At 43.6% G+C, this 16,159-nt stretch overlaps 1 protein-coding gene across 11 annotated transcripts in view; it reads left to right on the top strand.

The window, feature by feature from the left end:
* The window catches only part of TCF7 (transcription factor 7), a 112,577-nt gene extending 96,418 nt beyond the window's left edge, over nt 1-16,159 (top strand). For 2 of the 11 annotated variants that reach the window (XM_030574063.1, XM_030574062.1), the window contains 4 exons: nt 1,723-1,812; nt 4,922-4,970; nt 6,799-6,871; nt 14,168-16,159. In XM_030574063.1, the coding sequence (XP_030429923.1) occupies nt 1,723-1,812; nt 4,922-4,970; nt 6,799-6,871; nt 14,168-14,486 (531 nt within the window). In that variant the 3' untranslated portion in view covers nt 14,487-16,159. Of the gene's footprint in view, nt 1-1,722; nt 1,813-4,921; nt 4,971-6,798; nt 6,872-10,838; nt 10,941-14,144 lie in introns of all 11 variants that reach the window. The other 9 variants (XM_030574073.1, XM_030574070.1, XM_030574065.1 and 6 more) reach the window with 8 other exon arrangements.

The following is a 16,159-nucleotide window of genomic DNA, read 5'->3' as shown; positions in this document are numbered from 1 at the left end:
TGCCCAAAGCCAGGAAGCAGCTGCCTTGTGATTTTCGCACTGTATAGACAACAAATGCTTTTCTGTCTCCCCAGTTTTGTAACTCAAATGGGGAGGAGGAATCTAGGTCAACGCCCTTGGCACGTGACTTGATATGAGACAGGAAATACAGTTACTCCCACACTGAAGAAAAGCTTACCGCGATTAGGAGCTTTCCACCTTCACTCAAACCACAAGAAGTCATATAAGAAGTCACAGGTCAAAGCCAGCACTGCAAGCAGCCCTTTCATACAGGACAGATTTGCTCCAGCAGCTTTTGTGAGCTTGTTAATAGAACTCATTGGGACACAAAGGGCATTATTATGCATTCTGTGTCAGAGAAGCAAGTAGAGGATAAAAATGTGTTTCCTTATTAATGGGCAGAAGAAACGGAAGAATTGATAAGCGGGTTCAGAACAGTGAAGAGAGAATTGAAAACACAAAACTGACAATTTGTAAGAGTCCTTAACAATACTAATGTGATCGTGGCTGTTATTACCAAATATTGTACACTAAGAAGAGCATCTTCTCTTCAGCAATACATCAGCTGCACAGAATACTGTCAATCCCCTGGAGGCTCTTCTGTTCAGCCTTAACGTAGGGCTTCCTTTAGAATGCACTATCATGAAGATAAAATATATTTAATTTTTAGAAGTTTCTAAGATGTGCCCAATGCTGCACAGAAACATAAAAAGGCATGGTCCCTTCTGCAAAAGATTTTAGTCTCATCTTCTGTGTGATGCAGTGAGGTGACAAGCAACAGGAAGGGAAGTTGTGAGGAATGACCGGAGTTATGATAATAAGATCACACAGTGCCTCAGCTGGACATGGCTATATTTTGTTCTATTCATTTAAAAAAAAAAGTGGGCCAGATTTACTGCTTGTGTAAATCACTGAGGCGCGCTAAAGGATGTTGTTCAGCAGTTTAGCCCCAACGCTAATGTCAGTAGAACTATCAGTATGTACAACAATTCCAATGAAAACACGGGGGAAGGGGAAGATAAGGAGTCAATTGAAATATTGCCGTATGGTGTTGGCAACCCAAATGAGAGCTAGTTTGAAGAAAATAATAATCTACTGTGTTATTTAGTAACACAGGCAACATATGAATTTATCTTGACCATATTCTTGAACATCTACACACTGAGAGAAAGAAGATCTCTCTTAGGGTTGTTTAACCAGCCAGTTGCCATTTTGAAGAATCAGTTTTGGCACACCTGGGAAGCAACGAGAAGGGATTTGCTGATTCGCCGTTACTGACTTAAGGTTGGGACTAGTACTGTATTGTCAATCAAGTAACAGTGCATTACTTTCCTCTTCGGATCTCACTATACCCAGCTTTGCCAACCCCAAGCATTCAAGAGTCATGCCTTAAAAACAAAGCAAAAAACCCACACACACCATTCCTGATATTTTGAAAGTAATACATTTGGGGTTCTTTTTATTTGCCTTATGCTCTTTGTGCTTTTAAGGTTCATGATTTCAAGCTTCTCCCTGCAACCATGGGGGCTGTTTTTGTCTGCTGAGATTCTCTAATACCATAATTCTATGAGCTGGGACTTTAAAAGCCACCATTGTGAGACTAGCAATAAAGTGTGGGGCATTGACAACACTGTTTACCTTCTGTGCATGTATTGGATTTATTTAAAGAGATCAGTTTTAAAAACTTTACCATTTTTACTATTTTAATACTTTGCTCTTCAGTCTTCAGGCTCTCCAGCCCGTGAACACACTCAGTTATACTCAGGGCCCCTGGAATTCTGCGGCACTTCAGGGCCAGTTTCTGCGGCAAGGGTAAGAGAATTCTGCAGCGAATGTTAGTCAACTCTGCAGCAGAGAGAACGTATAGCTGTCTGCCACTCTGTACCCACCGACTCCAGTGTTAGCTGCAGAATTCCAGGAGCCCTGAGCTTTTCACACTTCCATGGCCATGGAATCGCTCATTGGCTATGGAATTTATTTAATCCTCTCACTACACTTCAGAGTACAGTGTGGGCTAAATGTTGCTTTAAAGTCAATGCCTGGTATGTCATTGGACATTGTTCTATTATGGAACATAACAGAACAGAGACAGACATGAAGAAATTGCAAAAAATGGACGATGTGTTTCTTCCATTGAGGTATTGGAAAAAGTTAAGACTAGGACCAGCCCAGTAGTGCTGGTATCTTTATTCCTGATCTTCAAGAACATTAGCTGGAGTGTGAGCACTGAAAGCTATCCAGCGACTTATACCCATAAGTCAAGCCTGTGCCAGCATGGCAGCTGGCATCAGACACTCATTGACAAGCAACACTGAATGGAGTGCCCTGCATTTAAAATGCCAGCATTATTTTGCTCAGATGGCGTTTAGTCCAAAGGAGTAGGGTTATAGCTGTGTTCTAACCAGCTCCTTCGAATTTGTAATGTGGATGTGACCGTAGACTAGAGTTACATAACATGGTTTGACCATACCCGCAATTATCAGGGAAGCAGTGTTAGCCTTGCTAACAATAAACATGTATGAGCACAGTAAAAGCTAGAGTGTGGACAGGGCCTCAGTGGTCTCCAAACTCTTAATCACTTTTCTTAAATTATATGTAAATCTTATGCACCATCTTTGCTGCCTGTTATGGAATAATCAAAGTGCTTATGATATTGGATTCCAGGACTTTGAAAAATCAGGAAAAAAATATTCCAGAAAATACACCTCTACCCTGATATAACGCTGTCCTGGGGAGCCAAAAAATCTTACTACATTATTGGTGAAACTGCGTTATATCGAACTTGCTTTGATCCGCTGGAGTGCACAGCCCCGCCCTCCCCCAGAGCGCTGCTTTACTGCGTTATATCCGAATTTGTGTTATATCAGGGTAGAAGTGTAGTAGATTTGTGGAACATGAAAAACAGGCCTTAGATAGTTGACCAAATGCTTTTTTTGGTAGTTATTTTAAAAACATCGGCTATGGTTTCACTCAAGGGGACCAGAACATGTAGTTGGAAAAGTGGTTGTTCAGATAAACTGTTTGGCCATCTCACCTGCACTGATTTCCATTCCATGTGCCTAGCTCTGAGCCTCAGAATGGAAAAAAAAAATGCAACCATCACCTCTCTGCTTTTTGGTTAAGATCAAGTGTTTTGTTAATCTAACTGGGGGTCATATTCTCCTGTGACTGGAGTCTATGATCTACCACACTGGGGCATTTCCTTCTTTAACTACTTGACGATGATTTATCTAGAGACACAAAGTGGGTGAGGTGATGTCTTTTATTGGACCAACTTCTGCTGGCAAGAGAGGCAAACTTTAGAGCTTACAGAGAGCTCTTCCTCCAGTCTGGGAAAGGTACTCAGAGAGTCGCAGCTAATTTTTTATCTGTCAGTGGCATCCTCAGAACTGCTCATCCTCTCTCATTTTTAGTCACTCCCTCATGACAGTTGAGGAAGATATAGCCTCTGTGTAGAATTTGCTACTTATGTTAATGATATCCCTCCCTATCAGTTTACTCATGCCTCCAAGAGGAGCTTCAAGAAGAAGAAATTTCACCTCCAAGTTTCCTGCTGCACAAAAGGAGCACCATGCTTCTACACTCTTTCAGGTCCCTCCCTGCTGCAAGACCAGGCCATGATGGGGACTCTCTGCTGCACAGGGGCCCAAAGCAGGAGACTCTTTATAGCTTCCTTTTCTCCCTTAGCACTTTCAGAGATCATCAAAGCACAATCTAGCCCTACATGCCCAGAACTATCTGTCTATACACAATATATATTACCGCATGTGGGGAGAGATTCTGATTTAGTGAATTCTGAAAAATTGTGTGTTGCATCCCGTAACTTCCAGTGTAAGTGGTTACCAGTATGTTCCCTTTCCGTGAGGTTTCGCGCTATATCTTTTTGTCTCTTCCTCTGGGTTGAGTTGGCATTTATACAGATAAAAGAAGTAGTGTTTCATTCCTGCAACAATTCAGCTGGCCCATTGGCAGCTACCTTGTGGAAGATCCCTAAGCCAGCACAGTCTGATATGTGGAATAAATCACTGGTTTTGGTATGTGCTTGCATTTGGGAATATGGCTGGCAAAGGAAAGCCCACACTGTGCTGCCACAGCACTTCTCTCACTGAAGGGGAGACAAAGTATAACAGTTGTTGTTCATGACTCTCTCTCTTCCTTTGTATTTAAAAAAATATGGTATTATTTCATAGTAGAGTTTGCTGTCCCTTACTGTCAACAAGGTTCTTCAAAATGAACATCAATGACTAGATAATCTCTGGCAACTGTGAAGACAGATTGCTCTAAACCAGACAGAAAATGAAGCAGTGGTTTCTCCCTATGTTTTTGTTACACCATGCAGCCCTGTGTTCTCCATGACTTGCTAAACTATCTTAACCATGACTGATGGGAAGTACTGTACATGCATCTCTAAAACTCTAAGGAAAGGTTGGTTTTACCCCAGCAACCTTTTGCTGAAGTTATCAACCGTAGCTTTGGGGGGGAAAAAAAACAAAGCACCCAACTACACCCACCTTTAATTCCTAATGTGTGGATTATTGATGGGCAAATGGCCAATCAGGTGACACAGAAAGCTGTCTGGTTCTGTACAAGGCCCCTCATTGCATCATCCGTGATGAATGAAATGACAAAATGCAAGATGTACATATCAGACTGGGCAGGTCATATTGGGAGATTTAAGTTTGCTACTGCCTCTGAGCTAATAGACCTGGGGTTTTTTAGTATAAGCAGAAGAGGGCTCATGCTTTTAGTTCCAAAGGTGCTTGGTTCAGTCCTTATGGGCAACAACTCCTCCAGATGTTGTGACACTTCATGAATTTTACTTATGCCTTATGACTGTCTCTTTCAATTGTATTCGTAATTCTGAGCAGCCTCCACCAGTCCTGAGAGAAGAAACTAATATTATTTCCCTCTTACATCCTAGGGAAAAAAGAAAAGACGAGCAAGAGAAAAGCAGCAAGACTCCAATTCAGGTAAACTAATTGGTACTGAATTCAGCATGTTACTCAGTAGCTTATCACTGGGTGTTTGTATTTTGCCATCCAGGTTTTAGCTCATTCGCTCAGCTTTCTAAAGCTAAAAAATGGTATATTTTAAAGTCACAGTAAATGTCTTCTATAAACTATCTTGTTCTTAAAAAACACATGTGGATTAGAACATGGGTGGTGTTCATGAAAATTGAGCAAGAGGAATTCCAGACCGGAAGAAGAGCTCTTTGTAGCTCAAAAGCTTGTCTCTTTCACTAATGAGAGTTGGTCCAATAAGAGAGATTACCTCACCCACCTTGTCTCTGATATCTTGGTACTGACACAGCTACAATACTGCAGTCAAACTAGATTGTGGCTAATAAACCATTTTTAATAGAAGTCACCCCTACAATTTGTTCTGCCACAGAGATATTCAGGGGAAATGCTCCAGTAGGTTCTGAATGGCAGGAGGCACCAGTGTCCTGTAGTGAAAAGTGATGCTTTTATCCATTAGATGCATCAATATTGCGTATCTAAGAGCTATGAAGCCTCTTTAAAGACCATCCCAGGGAACACATCACAAATCTTTTTGTAGCAGAAGTAGCCTAAAATCAAACAAAATTGCACTGCAAACCATGGGGTACTTTAATGTAGTTGCCAACTATAAAGTGCTCTTTATTGGAGGTGTCCCTAGGGCAGATTTCACTGTGTATATAGATGGGTGCATACACCCACACCATCCGAAGTTATTCAGATCCTAGCTCTGGAAGCATTTCTAAGTTATCTGTACTAATGGACCTTTGTTATTTCACATCAAGAGAAAATATCAAGGCATATGCTTTGTGTCTCTCATGAAGCTAAACTGCACATTTCTTATAGTAAGTTAACTTTTCATCTCAGTTATTGCCTAGATAAGTAAGATTTTATATAATATACATGCTGGAAAAATAATTTCACCCACCACCAAAATGCAGCCCTCTTTGGGCTGGAAGGCAGCTGCTGATTAACAGCACAGAGCAGGAAAAGACAGCAATTATGAAAGTGAATGAGTAACATTGACACAAAGGTACTGCTTAGATCTCATTTACACTAGTGCAAAAAGTTCACATGTATCTAAATGAAAATAGGGCATTACCCCAATCAGCCCCTATTGTCACACAGCAACACTACACAGGACTTTAGGGCAGTACATGCAGAAGAGTGGCTTGTCCATTAGAACTAGAGAGAGAATTTAGGGAAGCAGAATGGAATTGCCCCATATGGGTCTCATTGGTGCTATTTGTTTTCAATCTGCTTCTGCAGTATTTTCCTCTTCTTTTTTAATATATGAGGACTCAGTTCTTTGGGAGGCCATTTAACCAGGGAGCAGGTCAGATTTCAGTGCAGGAGGCAATGGGTGGCTGTTTTATTTGGCAGCATTTCAAAACAAAGAAGTTTAACATTCCAGAAGAAGCAATTAATTTCCAGGTAAATTCCTAGCTTTCCTGTAACTGAATTTTGACAGCCTGGACTTGGCTTTGTGGAGAACTGGTTGAGCTAGGAGAGCATCAGAGGTGGGAGGGACCAAAGTCTCCTACATCTGTAACTTGAGGCATTTCCCAAACATCACCCCACCCCACTGGGTGTAATCTCTCCGATACTTGCCTAACAATCCCTTTTTTACAGGAAAGTGCTGTCTGAATAGTTCCGTTGCTGAAGAATTGGATATTAGTCTGTTAGTTTTGTCTTAAGTGGCTGAAATGATGTTGCATCTTTTCTTCTTCCTCCTGCTGCTCCTCCTCCTCTTTGTGCCTCTGTCTTGCCCATTCTCCGCCACGCATGCTTCTGTGTTCAGATCCCGCCTCTCCTAAGAAATGCAGAGCTCGCTTTGGCCTCAACCAACAAACGGACTGGTGCGGCCCATGCAGGTGTGTATCAGAGAAACTCTACTCTGCTTTTAGTGCCTTTTCCTGAGTGCATTGTTTTCCCCCTGTATGTGGTTTTATTTTTCCATGCATGTTTCTATAGTGCCCTTGGCTCCTAACACACAAAACAAACTACTGGCATCGCTAAAATTTGTTCCTTCCAAACCCTGAGAAAACCTTCCCAGTATCATTGCTGTGGGCTGGTATTGCTGAAGGTTCTCCCCAGTCTTTCAATTTCTAAGAGAAGAGAGTTAAAGGGATGTAAGTTGTCAAGGTTGCTAGACCCAAAATTCGACACATTTCTTATAGCAGGTTGGTGAAGTGCATGTAATATTGTACATGTTTTATTAAGATTCCTATTTCACTGTTCCTGAGAGGCTGATCTACAGGGTAAGAAGTTCCTACAGTGGTGCACATGTGGAATGGAGGAAAACAAGCTTATTCCTCCCCCCCCCCCCCAGTTTCCTATTTCCAAAGAGGGACCTGATGTGGAGTCTTTTCTCCCCCTATATGCCACCACTTTGAGGGCCCCTACAGTGTACCCAAAGTGCATTTGGGACTAAAAATGTACATTACAGTAGTATGCTGCCATTAGAACAGTTAGTGCTCCAAGCAATGAGATGTTCTGAGGACTCCACCAACTCAGGCTTCCAAGGAACAAATGAGAAACTAGAATGAGTAAATACCTTGACAAGTGAACAGAAAGAGTAATACCTGAGTCAGAGGGTCATTAAGCAGTCCCAGGCATGAGAGGCCCATGACCTACTTCTGGACACCCATGTAAGGAGTAAATGCAGCCCGAGCAGAGCAGAGGTGTGTATAGTTCTCAGGACAACCTGCTGAGCCACAGGGCATTATAGTACCATCTTTTGGCTTCTGTCTAGCAAAACTTGAATGTTATTTGCATTACATTAAAAAGCAAATAACCTGAATCTCTAAGGCAATATGCATCTATGAGAGGCCTAGTTGTTGGCTCATCACAGCCTGTGATGCTGGTACATTCTTGGCTGGAAATGGGGGCTTCCAGATTGGAGCTTTAAAAACAAACAAACAAACAAACAACACACACAACACACTTCTGATTGAGCAAGGGTGGCAGATACTGGCCGTCCTTCAGAGACCAGTCTGTTTAACTACACAACTTGCATCAGGACACTGCCCGTTAGACTGGTCCAATTTCCAGCAGATCACTGGTCATAAGGAGTCTTAGTTAACCCCTTGTGTTCTTCTCCTACACAAAATGGCTCCCTGTCTGTATTTGATCTTTCCCCTGGGGAATTCTTTGTATAGCCCTGAAAATTCCTCATTTTCAAACACAACACATCCTCATGATGCCACCACAGTCACCACCTTTCTGACCATGGAAGACTGGGGTGCCCTTGGCAGCCCTGAATGCTGCACCTAAAATTGGTCAGAGAGCCTCTTGTGTGATGTAGGTCTTTCCTAGTAGCAGTGCCAGTCAGGGAATTGACAGACCAGGACAAAGTGTTGGTCTCCCATACAGCATGAAGAGCACAATTCCTAAGTGTCTGGGCAGTGTTCGTATCTTTACTCTCACGTTTATTTGAGATCTCTTAGTTAGGATGCAGCGCTAACACTTTGCTTGATGTTGCTTACCAACTAACTTGCATTGCTGGAGTGCTCCTAAGACCTTAGCATGCTTTCTTATTTTTTACCCTGACATCTCATGTACTGTATAATAGCAGCTGTTCTGCAATTCCAGGCGCTAACACACAACAGCCAACTTGGGGGGCTTCAGAAGTGTATGCTTTATCACTGACATCTCTGGAGGTTTCTGTTAGAGGCAGAATATCCATTCCAAAATGGGAGAGAATTAACTGATTAAAATGCTTTGTTCCCTCAGAAGTTGTATCTTCATCTGGGAACGCTTGGTTCTATTAGACTCCTTTTCCAGCCCCATTCAGAGGAAAGATAGTGGAATCTATGTAATTGGTGAACCTACTCTAAGCAATCCGTTGAAGTCTCTACAGCTTGGGTCATGGGGTGTATTTTTATTGTGTCCGTTTCTCTTTTAAGTTGCATAGCATACATGTAAATTTTAGAGTTAATGTATCTAATCAGACATGGCTGGTCTCCTTATGGTTTATAATTTTACTGTTTAAAGAGAGTCCTTCAATTCATTAGCCTTCCTCCTCCCCCAAACAGATTTTTTGATTGAGTATAAAATATAGCAGTCAGTTTTCTTCCTACACCCACAGCAGCAAGTGCTTGCGGTGGCATAGGGAAATGACTTCACCATGGGCTTGGCTACAGTGGAAAATTCTATCCTGTTAGAACCCGTGTGAACGAACACCAGGGATGAACATTCAGTTTACACAGGGACTGTCATGTTTAATACCATACCCACTGGTTCACCCTAAAGTTAACCACAGCACTGACACTTAAATAGAGATTTGAATATAGAAATCCTAGAGACCAGGTGAACTGGGAGCAATGTGATAACTTCAGTCCAGGCCTTCTTGCTGTAACAGGGAGAATACTGTCTTAACTCCTCCTGCGTACTTACAGATAACTAAACGTAGGCTAAATCTTAGCATTTCCAAATAGACTGAACAATGCAGTAACTTGTCAATGACTCACTGCCAAGTTAAGTTTACAGAGAAGATAATTAGTACATGCACTGTTGAAGCATCTCTACTCATAGCATGTGAATGAATGGGGCCCCTGGAGATGCTTTTCTGCAGTGATGTATGGGGTGGACTGTATGACCCAAGTACCCTTCTCTTCTGCCTGGATCTCTGTGAAGGTTTGCTTTTCAAAGTGGTTAGAGTTTGTCCTACAAAGGGATCTGGTCCATAAGACTGGGATCATGTGAGAATAGAGGTAGTGGAATATTTTAGTGAATACTTGCTGTGAATTTACCTGTTTTCCCATTGTCTTTGAGAATGGATTTTTCTCAACCTCTGACCAGCTCTGTTAAATCACAATCCATTGAGAAAAAGGTGTAGAACTGCTTGTTTTGAATCAGGGGTTTGGGTAAGGGTTCATTCAAACACTTCCCCCTAGTCTACCTCCATTACACTCCTCACCAGTATCTGAGCTTCTTATAGGGAAAATTCATGGTAAGCTTTCCTCACCCAGAAGGTACATTGGTTGAAGTGTGAGCAATGGAGTTGTCATGGTAGCTGCTGTCTTTTCCTGAGCTAATGAAACCAACAACTGCAAGTGGCATGTACTCCAGTATAAACAGGCATTCCACCCTCCAGAGATTCACAGGCCAGACAATTCTATGTATTTGTGACTCTGCTGACTTCCACCCTCCCCAGCGAGGATGCTGGCCCTAGATTCATTAGCATCCCAGACTTGAAGGGAATTTCACCCTCTGACCACTTTCCTCCTCTGGCCAACCCATCCAGTCTCCTACACTGCAGTTTTTCCTCCTCCTAAAGGTGGTCCCTGTTCCTGCTCAGCCATGAGTAGCTGAGCACCTTTCAGTCTTAGATATGCCCCCGAGTGCTTTGTGGTTGTGCTTTAATGCAGGCACTGCACAGCCAGTGCAAAGAATTTGGGCTCCAGAGACACCGTGAAGGCCTAGGCAGGACTGAGGGTCCCCTTCAGAAGGAACCAGGGTGGGAAGATGTAGGAAGCAGTTCAGAATGGCACTGGGGATAGACCTGTTCTTCCATGAGGAGCTGTGGGTAGCCATCTGCTGTGCCTGAGGCTGTCTCTGCCTAGAAGGCGGAGCCACAAGAGAGGATCAGGTAGAAGAACTAGAGTGAGTGGCACTGCAGCTGGAATGGAAGGATGTGAGCACCCTACCCCTAATTTGAGTCCAATTTTTGAAGATATTGGCCTCTTTTCAATCCTCTGGGGAAACTGCCATCCTTTCCACTGGCTAATCCTGCAGGGGAAGGGCAGAATGCTGTAGTTATCCTTCATTGTTTCCCCAATTACTACATTGTTCCCAAATCATTCTTCCTTGTGCCTTTGTCTCCACTTCAAACTATAGCCATAGAAGAGTTCAGGTTGGTGCACCCCTCCTCCTCCTCCTCCACTGAACAGGGATGTTACCAACATGCTCTCGTTGTTGGGTTCTCAGAACGAACTATTGGTAGGTTGTCAAGCCACCATAAAAAAAGATCATGTATTTACTAACAAATGTTAAACCATGTTACAGGTCTTACCAGCTGATTGTTTAAGGTACATGTATAGAAAGGAATCTTTTTGTCCTGCACTCAAGTGTAGCCACCTCTGGGGTAACTCTCAGTCCACACTAACACTACACATCAACTTGGAAAAGAAATTAAAGAGAAGGAGTCTATGTCCATCTGAAATATCCACAGAGGAGGAGGTAGGCAGTTAACCTCAGCGACAAAATCCAACTGGGGTAACACCCCTAATCTTGGGAGAAGGCCATGAGTGATCTGAAAGCACCACCAGTAGCAGCAGTGATCTCAGAAACATGTCTGGGCACTGGCTCAGTCTGGATTCAGTAGGTGACACTTTTCCCATTGAATTACGAGCACCATTTCACAGCACTTGGGCTTTCCCTATATCCTGGCCAAGTACCAGCTTAGCTTATGTGGTCCAGCTAGATCTCAACTTAGTGTGGTCTGAGTGCCAGAACACTGCTTGGTAGGCTGTCCAAACACCTGCATTAGTCATTCCCTTCCTACTGCTCTGTAAAACCCGTATTTCAAAGTACTTACAGGACTGGAAAGGATGAGAGTAAGGGAGCTGTAGAAGAGGACTCACCACTGGTGCACACCCTTGTGGCATAGCGTGCTCTCGGTGCCCCCTGCCAACAGCTGGTCAGGCTCTGGGGTGACATGCTTCTTCTGGTGACTCAACCCATCCATCCAGGTCACTTTAAAGTGTCTCCTCTTCCAGGGAAACCAAAAAACCAACAAACAATGGTCCAGCGTCCTCAAGCCAACTCTTTACCCAAGTCCCAGCTTGCTAGTCCTTCCACTCCTGGTTTGCAGGGTCTTTGCATGATCTTTGCTGCCAGCCAGTAAGGGCACCTAGGCCCTCAAGCCCAGCGACCCTGTTATAAGCAGGCAAGGTCTGTCCATTCAGGCCTCCTGCTTCCGCCTTGAGCTTCTTCCTATCTGAGCCAGTATATCAGCCCCCATAACAACCCCTTCCTAGGTTCACTACATTGCCCCCCACCTCCCAGAGGTCTCAGGCTTTACCCTTCCTGCAGGGCCTGGCTTGCAGGATTCCCCTGGAATTCTCCAAATCTCCAAAAGTTCAAACTTAAACCACTTTTGTCCTTGCTGGGCTTGAACTGGAGTTCTTCACAGACCTCCTGCAGTACTCTGCTCCTCAGCTGAGCACAGCCCCAGTTTGAGACCCAACACCAGAACTATCATCTCTCTTACTTGCACAGTTCTCTCTCCTGACATCTCTCAGCCCATTTTCAGACAGCAGGGTCATATCCAGCTGAGCCCTCTCAAGCCTTTTAAGGAAACTTGACTCACTTCCAGGTGGACCTGCTAATTTACCTATTTGACACCTCTCTAGTGCCAGCAGGTGCATTGAGTATTCAGACTCCTGCTAACCCTCTCGGTACCAGTATGGGCTTTATACCCTATCACAGGGGCCCTCACTTAAGGACCTGCTGTCTGAGCCAGATAATGGCAGCCCTTTGTGTGCCCCCGGTTCATTGTCACATTACCAAAGCTGAGTGCCTTTTACTGAAGGGATCTGCCCTTGCTGCTGTTTCGTAATGGTCTCCCCTTGCAGTGACCCACTTCTACAGTGGGTGTGACTCTTTCCCAGCCATAGTCAGTGCCAGCTTTCTCATAGAAATGCAGCACTGCCCATCTTCCCAGAAGTGACCTTGGGCCACATAGGCACAACGTAAGTGCTCCTGGGCTAGACATGGAGGACAGAGTTGAGAATCAGCCCTTTTCTCCATGTTAATACATAAAGTAGCACTTCCATCACAGTCGTCATACACACCCATGTTAGAAGTGAGGGAGGACTCCCATGCTGACATTTGAACTTTGCATGGCAATTCATGCTGACTATGAGCCTTTGCACAAATTCCACAAACCTAGGCTTTGTTTTGGGTCTCATTTGTAGGAAGTTAGCAAGGGTGAAAACCCCAGAGATAGGCAAGGAAAGGCAAAATCTGCACCTGCTCAGCTCACACCAGTATCAAGCAGCAAATTCAAGCACTCACAGCATTCCCTGATTCTACAAGGGGTTTCAGCTGTCACAGCCATACTTGTTGCTGGGGTCTGAATTGGAACTAGTCCAAAGTATAGACCAGGCCCTAGACTGGGGTCAAATTCAGCTCTGATGTAAGTGGGTACACCTATTGAATCACCAGGGATGGGCAAGCACAAGCTCGCCTACATTTAAAGTAAGTGGATGCAACTGCACGTGGCATCGTGGGGTTTCAACCCATTTACGTCAGAGCTGAATTTGGCCCTGTTCGTTAGGTCAGCAATACAGCACACAACTCAATGGTGAGCAAAAGGCACCTTCTCAAAATGGAACAACGTTGCTATTAGAAGGGCTATGCCTAAGGAAGGGAGTAACCATGAAGGAGAGTTAAATGTTAGTAGCTTTAAATATTTAGCACTTGTTTTCTTGATCCTCATATACTCCACTTGACGTGGTTTTTTTGAGCTACGAACAGTCACACTAGCGGTGTTGAGAATAATGGTATCAGCTGATGCTTTATTTCTTGGCTCATTCTGGATTAGTCTAATTGTCCATTCTTATTAGATACCAAAATGTTAAACTTTTCAAGGTTATTGATCTGTATATAAAAGACCTATAAAACTAGCTTCTTGTCACTGAAAAAAGATGGTCTTGATTTGCTAGGGCTTTTTATCCACCAGCCTAAAGTAAGGCTGAATGCTGCTGTTATACTGCCACCTAGTGACAAGGATTGAAAACGGAATGTAATCAAAGACAACGCAGGCCCAGTTCTCTGTTGCGCCAGTTTGTATTGACGTTTTGAAGTTACTCTGCATTTACACCAGTGCAGCTGAGACCCGAATTTGGTCCTCCACTTCTGTTCTGCACACTGTCTGTCAGCCAGAGGCTATCGCCAAATACTTTACGGAGCTGGACAGCCCAGTTACACAGTTATCTAACAAAGAGTAGCAGCCAGCAATAGTTACAGGCCCAGAGGAGAGAGGCTGTTGGCTCAGCATTGAAATAAACTGGATTTTTATTATTTGTAATTTGATGTTCTGTCTTTAGCACTCATTTCTGCTGTGTGCCCTCTGTTTACAGGGACTACTGTAATGTTTTCATTTTAAATATGACACTGCAATTCACCCTTTATTTACAGATAACTCTCTTCACTGTTCTTAGGAGGAAAAAGAAGTGCATTCGGTACTTACAAGGAGAAGGACCCTGTTCCAGCCCAGTTTCTTCCGATGGAAGTGCTATAGACTCCCCTCCCTCTCCTCTGGATACACTCCAATGCATATCCTCTGCTTTTACTTCAGACAAGCTTGCTACACCTGCTGATTTCGCACACAAAGAACAACGCAATCCTTTCCCTACCTCTATTCATGTCAAAAGCGCTCCATGCTCCTCTGGACTGACCACTCACTGCTCATCCACGCCAAACGTGTCAGTAGCATCCAGCGACTCCTCAGAGTACAGTGTGCCAGCAACAGGAACATAGCACCACATTGTGCAAGTCGACACTTACTAATGCATGGGGCACTTTGCTTGTACCAAGTGGTTTTGCTGCCCATTGAAATGGACTGGAGGCCCATCCAAATTACCCATCATGCTGTAAAACTGTGTTTTCAAAGTCAAGGGACAGCTGTGTCCTGAGCCCTCAAATGATTCAAAGATGCTGGAACAGTCAACGTTTTTATCTAGAGCAAAGATAGAAAAATGGTGTCTCCCCTCCATAAAAAGGGTGAAATGAGGATTCGCCAAAATTAAAAATGCCAATCAGTAAACAAATATTTCATCCCCACCCTGAGCTTCCTTTTACTGCATCATCTGCTCAAGTAGCTGAAAGTGAAAACTGACTCCCTGGCTTGTTGCATTAGATGGTAGGTGCTTAAGCATTGGTTTCTGTTTCTTGCATCCCAAACAGCTTTGAATTGTAGTCAGTCACAGATCTCTGGTAGCTATTTCACCATGGAGTTAGGGGAGCCTGTCTCTGTCTGAGAGCTGAATGTTGGGAAGCTAGATTTCACTTTGACTGACTTTTAAGAAAAAAGTGAAATACAGGCAAATGAGGTGAATATTATTAAACTTCTTGTTCAAGGACAAGACAATATTGTTTACAGGTAACAGGTCTTTGCAGACATGTCAAGTTCTCTTAGAATATAGAATGGCAGACAAACAGTGAGCACTCAAGGCAGAAAAGGAAGCTTGGACTGACTGCTTGAAGGTCTATCTATCCAATGGTTCATTGTTATAGAGCTAAAATACAATAGTAACATGTCAGTCAGGTGCAGAGTCCTCCTTGCTGCTCAGGTTGTTCATGGTAAACACTGGAGAGTCAGACTCCTTCAATAAAGGACCTTGCAAAGGCTCACAGTAGACCCCATTTGCCATTAAGGCCTTGATCCTACAAGTCCTTGCACAATAACTGCAGCAGGGTGCATGAGATTATTAAGGATCAGCCCAAGTGTAAGTCGAGGCTATAGGTAAGGTCAAAGCATGGCCTGCTGCACAGAGCTGATGTAACTCTCAAGCCCCTGTGCTCTCACTCCGTTACTCTTACAAACCCAGGGTAAGGTTGACAGTGGACATGGGCTTGAGCATGTTCGTCACATTAAGGAGGTGCTTAGTTCCACTCTCCCCTCTTCAGCCTTTCTCCCTGTAGAGGCAGGGATTTTGAAGCAGAACACAGAATCCCTACTGCAGGGTTTGCCCCCATCACCTTTAACCTCAGGTGTCACTTTGCAGAGCAGGATCAAGCTCTCAATGTGGTTATAAGTGAAATGAGCTGGTATACAGCTTCTACTAGCTAGTTACACTGTAGATTTTACAATGCAAATGATTTCCTCTCTACTATCTTTCCCAGCTAGTGGCTATCAAACATTAATAGTCTCTCTCTCTCAAAAGTGTCTAAGGATTTCTGATATTTTATTTATATTTTGAGCCTGGTAAATGAAAACCTTCAGGGGCCAGTTTCTGATCTTAGCTCCACTGATGTAAATCCAGAGTTATTCCACAAAAGTAACTGGCATGACTTCAGCTTTATACTATCAGAATCCAGACCCTTGTGGGTTTTTCCCTGCTTTATAAAAAACCCATTCGAGAGCAGTGATTCTCAAACTTTCTACTGGTGACCCCTTTCACATCACAAGCCTCTGAGTGCAACCTTCCTCC

The sequence above is a fragment of the Gopherus evgoodei genome, chromosome 8 (genome assembly GCF_007399415.2).
Source record: "Gopherus evgoodei ecotype Sinaloan lineage chromosome 8, rGopEvg1_v1.p, whole genome shotgun sequence".
In the NCBI taxonomy this organism is placed as follows: Eukaryota; Metazoa; Chordata; order Testudines; family Testudinidae; genus Gopherus; species Gopherus evgoodei.
Note: the sequence above shows the minus strand (reverse complement) of the source record. Positions and strands in the feature narration are given on the sequence as shown.